The sequence below is a fragment of the Chrysochloris asiatica genome, unplaced genomic scaffold, assembly GCF_000296735.1.
Source record: "Chrysochloris asiatica unplaced genomic scaffold, ChrAsi1.0 scaffold00013, whole genome shotgun sequence".
Taxonomy (NCBI): domain Eukaryota; kingdom Metazoa; phylum Chordata; class Mammalia; order Afrosoricida; family Chrysochloridae; genus Chrysochloris; species Chrysochloris asiatica.
Genome location: NW_006408531.1, coordinates 15,880,322 through 15,889,006, shown reverse-complemented (window position 1 = coordinate 15,889,006; position 8,685 = coordinate 15,880,322). Strand labels below are relative to the sequence as shown.

The 8,685-nt window shown below is 38.6% G+C and overlaps 1 protein-coding gene across 1 annotated transcript in view; it reads right to left on the bottom strand.

Moving 5' to 3' along the window:
- AHI1 (Abelson helper integration site 1) overlaps nt 1–8,685 on the bottom strand; it is a 260,139-nt gene that overhangs the window by 179,126 nt on the left and 72,328 nt on the right. The window contains exons 16-17 of the mRNA XM_006834717.1: nt 7,076–7,182; nt 3,856–3,974 (exon numbers count right to left, since the gene is read on the bottom strand). Of these exons, the coding sequence (XP_006834780.1) occupies nt 3,856–3,974; nt 7,076–7,182 (226 nt within the window). The remainder of the gene's footprint in view (nt 1–3,855; nt 3,975–7,075; nt 7,183–8,685) is intronic.

The following is an 8,685-nucleotide window of genomic DNA, read 5'->3' as shown; positions in this document are numbered from 1 at the left end:
TTCAGAGCACTCATATAATCCCTGGCAGACACCAGGTATGCAAATACATATTTAATATGTGTTAATTTAATAAATGTAAATATGTAATAAAACAATTTTTATAGCCACGTAAATCTGACAGCTACAATAAAGTCTTCTGCCTGGTGTAGTTCCGTGGGTTGGTGTACTGGACTGTGCAGTCAGTTTAAACCATAGAGTCAGTGATTCAGGCTCACCAGCCACTCCTTGAAAACCCTATGCAGGGTTGCTATGGGTCAGAACCAACTTAACAGCACTTAACAACAGTAAGACTCTATGGAAAAGTTGACCTTGAATTTGATCTTGAAGGATGGGTAGAATTTAGACAGGAGGACGCCAAAGATCTAACTTTTTTTCTGTGGGGTGGATATCAAGTTCAGTATTAGGCTAATACAAGGTATATTCATGCCAAACTGAGTCAGTCAGTCTGTAGGAACATGTTTCTTGATAAGGGAGAAATGTTTAGGAAATAAAAGATTAAAGCCTGGCTTTAGAAGGTCAGACAAAGAAACATGAGTGCTGTATATAGAAAGGATTCCTTGTTTGGCACTGTATGATCAGCAGTTCAAACCCACTAGCAGCTCCTCGGATATCCTATACAGGGTCACTGTGAGTCAGAATTAACTTGATGGCACTTAACAAAAACAACGTGTATAGAAAAAACATTCCTGGTGTAGGGTAAGCACTCAGCTGCTAATCATACAGTTGGTGATGTAAACTCACCAGCCACTCCCTGGAAACCACACACAAGGTGGCTATGAGTGGGATCCTACTCGACGGCACTTACCAACAGAAACAACATGTATAGAAAAATAAACAGATTCCAATGCTACAACACCTCACACTTTATTCTAGCTAAATGCCTTATGTCTTATTGGGAGCCATCAACTAAATTAAAGAGTCCTGATGAGCGATTCCTGCTTGTCATTCCCCACAACTCTCACGCCAGTGTCTTGAATGGCTAAATATTGACAGGCTAAGTCCACTAGAGCCAAAATATGGCCTTGAATATATCCCAGCTGAATTTAGAGATCATGTGAAGAACAAATTTGATACATTAAACACTAAAGACCAAAGACCAGAAGAGTTGTGAGACGACATCAGGAACATCATACATGAAGAAAGCAAAAAGTCGTTAAGAAGACAAGAAGGAAGGAAAAGGTCAAAAGAGATGTCAGAAGAGACACTGAAACTTGCTCTCCAGCGTAGAGATGCTAAAGCAAATGGAAGAAATGAGGAGGTCCAAGAGCTAAACAGAAAATTTCAAAGATCACCTTGAGAAGATAAAGACAAATATTAAAACAAAAGGTGCAAAGATCTGGAGTCAGAAAACCAAAAAGGAAGAACACACTCAGCATTTCTCAAGCTGGGGGAACTGAAGAAAAAATTCAAGCCTTGAGTTTCGTTATTGAAGGATTCTCTGGGCAAATTACTGAATGATGCAGAAAGCATCAAGAGAAGATGGAAGGAATACACAGAATCATTGTACCAAAAGGAAATGGTTAATGTTCAACCGTTTAAACAGGTAGCATATGATCAAGAGCCAATGATACTGAAGGAGGAAGTCCCAGGTGCATTGAAGGGATTAGCAAAGAACAAGGCACCAAAAAGTCATGGAATAAAATTGAAATCTTTCAAGAAAGTAAGGCGGCACAGGAGGCACTCACTTATCTATACCAAAAAATTTGGAAGGCAACTATCTGGCTGACTGATTGGAAGAGATCCGTATTTGTGCCCATTCCAAAGGAGGTAACCCAACAGAATGTGGAAATCATCAGACCATCTCTTTGATATGCCATGTGAGTAAAGTTTTACTAAAGGTAATACAGAAACGGTTGCAAGCATACAGTGACAGAGAACTTCCAGAGGTTCCAGCCGGATTCAGAAGAGGCCATGAACGAGGGATATCATTGCTGGTGACTGATGGATCTTGGCTGAAAGTAGAGAATATCAGAAAGATGTTTACCTTTGCTTTATTGACTATGCAAAGGCTTTTGATTGTGTGGATCATGACAAGCTATGGACAACATTGCGAAGTATGACTATTCCGGAACACTTACTTGTGCTCATGAGGAATCTATACCTGGACCAAGAGGCAGTTGTTCAAACAGAACATGGGAACACTGAAGGGTTTAAAATTAAGAAAAGTGCGTGACAGGATTGTATTCTTTCACCAAACTTATTCAACCTGTATGCTAAGCAAATAATCCAAGAATCTGGGTTATATGAAGAAAAACGTGGCATCAAGACTGGAGGAAGACTCATTAACAACCTGCAATATGCAGATGATACAACCTTGCTTGCTGAAAGTGAAGAGGACTTAAAACATTTACTGATGAAGAACAAAGAGCACAGCCTTCAGTATGAATTGCATTTCAATGTAAAGAAAACAAACATCCTCACCACTGGACCAATAAACAACATTCTTATCAAAGGAGAAAAGATTGAAGTTGTCAAGGACTTCATTCTTCTTGAATCAACCATCAACACTCACGGAAGCAGCAGTCTAGAGATCAAACGACATATTGCATTAGACAAATCTGCTGCAAAAGACCTTTTTAAAGTGTTGAAGAGCAAAGATGTCAGCTTGAGGATTAAGGTGCACCTGACCCAAGTCATGGTATTTTCATTAACCTCATATGTTCATGAAAGCTGGACAGTGAATAAGGAAGACCGTAGAATAATCTATGCTTTTGAGTTATGGTGTTGGAGAAGAATATTGAGAGTGCCATGGGCTGCCAAAAGAACCAAGAGATCTGTGTTGGAAGAAGTGCAGCCAGAGTGCTCCTTGGAGGCCAGGATGGACAAACTTCGTCTCTCATACTTTGGACATATTGGCAGGAGGGAACAGTCTCTGAAGAAAGATACCGTGTTTGGTTAGGTGGAGGGTCAGATAAAAAGAGGAAGACCCCCAATGAGATTGGTTGGCCAAGTGGCAGCATCGATGGACTCAAGTGTGGCAACAGTAGTGAGGTTGGCCCAGGATCGGGCACTGTTTCGTTTTGCTGTGCATAAGGTCGCTATGGGTCGGTACCGACTCGATGGCACCTAACAACAACAACGATTAGGCTTAAAAAGCCATACACAGAATTAAACTAGTAAAGATGATCGCAATGCCTTTCTAAGTAGCCAGTAAGATTTTGTCTCTTGTTTTTACAGGAACTCCAATACCAAAACCAAAGCACATGGGAAATATATGTTGGTTTTCTAGAATCTGCTGCTTTCTTCTACACTGAGAATATTTTCTTTTAACGTAGATTATTTAGGGATTAACAAAGAAGTAAAACAAGACTGTGTACGTATTGTCAAAAGCCATCTCATCCAGTTAATATATCATACTATACCAGTATCACATAGATAAGGCATTGTATTACTGCTGAAGGTAGAAATTACTTTTTAAAAAATTATAACTATTAAAAACAATTGACTGTATTTCAGTTTCTGAATGTCATCACTGTTCACATTTTGGCCAAGATAATTCTCAGCTGTGGAGAGTACTTCCATGAACCATAGGCTATCCATGTCTACCTACTAGACACCAGTTGTTGTTGTTGTTGATAAGTGCCTTTGAGATGGTTCCAACTCATAGTAACCCTGTATATGGAGCAGCTAGTGAGTTTGAATCATGGACCTTGCAGTTCAAACTCATCTGCTTTATCCCACAGCACTACACCAAACACCAGTAGCAACAATCATAAATGTCTCCAGATATTGCCAAATGTCCCTTGGTAATGAAAAATGGCCCCTGGTTGAGAACCACTGCTACATTTACAAATATGAATTAATCCATTACTTATTCTATGGATACGTATCCAGTCAATCCTGAAATATACTTACATTCGGAGATCCATAATTCTTAAAGTACTATCTTTAGTATGGATTAACAAACGTTTTCCATTGGGATGAACTTCCAAGTAACTTATTGGAATTCCTTTAAACTCACTTTCTTTAATTTCCTAAAATTAGTTAAAACAAACAAACAAAAAAAAAAACCATAAAACACCACTATCAAGAAGTCTGTCACTTCTGAACCTTTAGAATTAATTTTAAGAAGTTATTTTCTATTTGGCTGTACAACTATAAGCAAATGGATCATAAGTACTTCAGTTCAGAGTTGAAAATAAATCTGCACAAATTTTCCTTTCTGTTGATATGTAATACCTTATCTAAGTAGTGTTTCTACAGTGTATTCACTTTCCCAATATTAGTTCCAAAACTATACATAAGCTCCTCCAACAGACCTTTAGCATAACATTCTATTCTTAGTTTATCAGCATATAAGAAACCTTCTGGCTTTGCTTCCATTTATTTCCTTATATATTTTATTGTATTTTTGGTGAAAGTTTATGAAGAAAGTCTGGTTCCCCTTTAACAATCTCTAAAGAACTACTCAGGGACACGGGTTACATTTTCCAGTATGGCAGCAGTATCATTTCCACACTGGCCATTCCACTGCAGTTAATGTAGCGTCTCTGCTCCCTTCCCCTCCCTCCAACCCCAACCTTCTCATCTTTGTAAGCGTAAATGGCGCTCATTTGGAACAAAGGACTGATAGGTGACAGTTTACTTTATAAGCCAATCTGTTGGTTAGCTGGGAGGTCACCTCAGGGAGTAGCTTTAGTTCAGAGCCTGAAGAGTATCTCAGCGTAGTCTTCTTGGACTCCTCTAGTCTTTACTGGTCCATTAAGTCTGGCCTTCTTTAAATTTCAGTTTGGTTTTCTCATTTTCTCCTACTCTTTCCAGGACCATCTACTGTGCCCTGAATTGATCAGAATGGTTATTGCCAGTTCTTCTGGTCTCAAGACAGGTGAGGCTGTGGTTAGTGTAGGCAATTATTCCTGTACCTTCCAATGTTATAAATTCAAAAGTAAGTACAGAATTAACTTTCAAATTCCACCCCAGTCTTAAATTCTTTAGGGAGATATGCCCATTTGTCCTCATCCTGGAAGAGGTAAACTAGTAGAACATTATCCTGAAACAATTTAATTTAGCTTGTAAATTTAGTTTTTGGCAGCTAAAGATGTCCAACAACTGACGTCAAGAAAGACATAAATTCTGACTGGATACCTATGTGTTCAAAGCCTTCCATGGGGAGAATTACCATATGCTCTTCTTGTTTGGATTACTGAGAGAAAGAAAAAAAAAAGTTGCAAATGCAAAATTGCTTATAGTGAAGGCCTCAGAGGGAAAGGAAAGACGACTTTAACCTGCAGGCAGAATTCTGCATTAGCCTTCTGGTTCCAGGGATCCCCTCTTTGCTTTGTGCCCCCTTTTCCTAGAGGGTCTTCTTGTCACAGGTGGGCTGGCACTAGCACGGTGTGCTACAACGTTGCTGCAGTGCTCAGAGCAGCAGCTGAAGCTCTGCTACAGCTGTTTAGTACAGAGACCTGCTGTCAGCTATTTAAAGCATTCTAGGGAAAAGTCAAGCACTGACAGCACAGATGGGGATTTCACTGAGCTGCACGATGACAATCCGGGGAGGGGAGAAGCACCGTTGGGGGTCTGAGCAACTGGAGCAACACTTGCACAGATGCAAATGCGCAAAATCAAAACCAAAACTGAGTAACAAGTTAAGTGTTAGGTGCAAATTTGAGAAAGTTGCTGGCAGAGCTGGTGTTTGTAGTATCCGTTAGTGTTTTTTTTTTTTTCTTTATTATACTCATATTCATTTTAAGAATAATAAAAAGTTTTGTTTTGAAACCAGTGACCTGGTCCAAGTAGTGGGGCAAGCACATGGACACTTCATTCTCAAAAGAGACAGACGAGTATGATAGCCCTCCCCACTGGTACCAGGGATAAATGAAGTCAGTCTCTAGTTTATCTTCTGGCATTCAATGATCCATTGCTACAAATACAACCAAGCCTGTTTTATCTCCTTGCCTTTCATTTTTGACCACCTCAAGTATCATCAGGACACTGATTTTCAAGGTATACATGTCCTCTGGTTAATATACTATGGGACATATAAACTCATGATATTTACAACAAATACAATGCTCTAAATAATATAATCAAATAATTAGAAATAGTGCCTTTGGAGCCCTGCCAATCCCTTAGGTTTACAAGTAATTAAACTGGTTTTTTTTCAAAGTGTGTAAAATTAGGGTAAAACAAGACATCATTCATTATCTGACAGAACAGATGGGAATGACTAAAAATTAGAATGTTTTTAAAACACATTTGAAAGACTTACTAGATTTAACTAAAGTTCATGAAAACTCTTTACATTTAGAGTGTCATCTTCAAACTAGAACAACTATTGTTATAATCTATTATGAAGCACTGAAGAACAAAGGTTTCATTTATAAGGTAGAAACTATATTAATTTATAGAAAACAAATTCAAGCTTTAATGATTATTCTATTTTTCAACCAAATGTAAAAAAACAAAACAACATATATATATAACTATGTAAAATACAGCCAGTTTTAAGAAAAACTCTATGCATAGAATGAAAGAGATTATTTGCTTCTGTGTAGCAAATTTCAAATGAAACAATCATTGTGATTCAATAAGAAAACTCAATCAGAAAGACATAATTCTAGAAGACAACACTGCTGAAAAAGTGCTGAGCACAGTATGTTTACGGAGATGCTATTAAGTCAAGAAGAAAAGATATGAACAGCAGATAATGCTGTATTACTTATTGACATAGTATGGTGTGGCGTGCTGTAGGATTTGGACTCGACTGTTAACTGCAAGGTCAGTGGTTCAAACCCATCAGCTGCTCCCAGCAGACCCTATACCGGGTTAATATGAGTCAGAGTCAAATCGATGGCACTTAACAATAATAATGTAGCTCATTTTTAGGCATACATTTCATCCAATTAATCAATAAATGCAGGAGTACAGATTGGAGCCCAAATCCTGAAGGTAAAGATTGATAAACTCAATAACAATTTCTGTAGGTCACACCCATCAGCAGTTTGCTTTCAGGAAGGCACAAGAATTGACTTCTCAGGGGCAGAGAAAAACTATTTTTTTTTTTTTTCAAAGAGAGACTAGCACGTCCTGACATTAATTTTAAAGTCCCCAAAGGTGGAATAGAGCTTTATACCTTATTTACGCTCCAGTGGCGCACTGAATGCTGCAGGTCATTCACTTTGACGTAGGTGTTCCAAACAACAATCACCCCCATGCAGTCTCCAGAGTACATGTGATGACCTGTTTCAAAGAATGCTCACTGATGAATGTTGCAGAGTCAGAAACAAGTAAGATGAAGTTGAAGAAACCACATCCCAGTAAAACAAAGAATCGCAGGTAAAAAAACAAACATAAAACACAGCTTATATTTAATTCTCAATGATCTTCCAATGAATTCTTTACACTTTGGAATTATTTCTGATGATTTATATTCTTTTACCATTTCCCTGAATTTGAATACAAAAAGAAATGAGCATCTCTTTCCATATGTTTATGGTCCATACTGCAAAGTCAAACAACTCAATTGATAATCTAATACGTATCTGTTGTCACTTATCTTTATTAACCAATATAATCTCCTTTACACTGCTGGGAAAACACCCATATTCTAATACATATCAGCAGCATGATATCGGAGACCAGTTGGAACTCAATAAATAATCAGAAAATAAACACAAATAACAGGTGTTACGGGTTAGCATTAAGTCATAAACTATCTTACAGCTCTAAGGGACTTCAGTGACCATCAAGTTCAACTTCTTACCCACACAGGAATATCTTATAGAGAATTACTATTAGGCAGTTGATCAGAAACTGTAAATTTAGTATGTTACACAGTCGCTTGTTCTATTGGTAAACCATTCTATGGACCAGAATGTTCTAATTCTAGGTAAAGAAAATCTAATTTCTGGAGCTTTGGCCCTACCTCTACTCTTTGGAGGAACTCAGATGGATTCCCCTCTTTTCACATTTCAACTATTTGACTGTAAGACTGATAGTTTATGGTCAAATTGTTGAAGAAATTCTCCATTCTTTTTATGATCCATGAGTTACTTCTATTATGATAGTATTTTTAGACACTTTTCTCTTCTTGGTTAGCCTTTTCTGAATGTTTTCCAAAGGAGCTCTAGTAGCATAGTGGTTATGAGTTGGGCTGCTAAGCTCAAGGTCAGCAGTTTGAAACTACCAGAGGTTCTATGGGAGAAAGATGAGGCTTTCGGCTCCCATAGAGATAAACAGCCTTGGCAACCCTATGCCTGGTTGCTATGACATGCCACCACAAAAACCACAGTTGAATTAAGGAATCTGAGTGGAACAGAGGGTTAAGCATTGGTCTGCTAACCACAAGTAAGTGGTTCAAACCCATTAGCTGCTCCGCAAGCATAAGATCAGGCTGTTTGCTCCAATAAAGATTTGTTGTTGTTAAATGTCACTGAGTCGGTTCTGACTCACAACGACCATGTTCAGGGGTTCCGAGGAGCAGCTGGTAGATCTGAATCACCAACCTTTCAATGAGCAGTTTACTGCTTATCCTACAGCACCACACCAGGACTCCTGGTCTATCAATGTTGTAGTTACGTGCCATGGAGTCGGTATCAACCCATAGCAACCTTATGCACAACAGAACTAAACACTGCCCTATCCTGGGCCAACCTAACTATTGTTGCCACGCTTGAGTCCATCGATGCTGCCACTTGGCAAATCCATCTCGTTCGGGGTCTTCCTCTTTTTCTCTGACCCTCC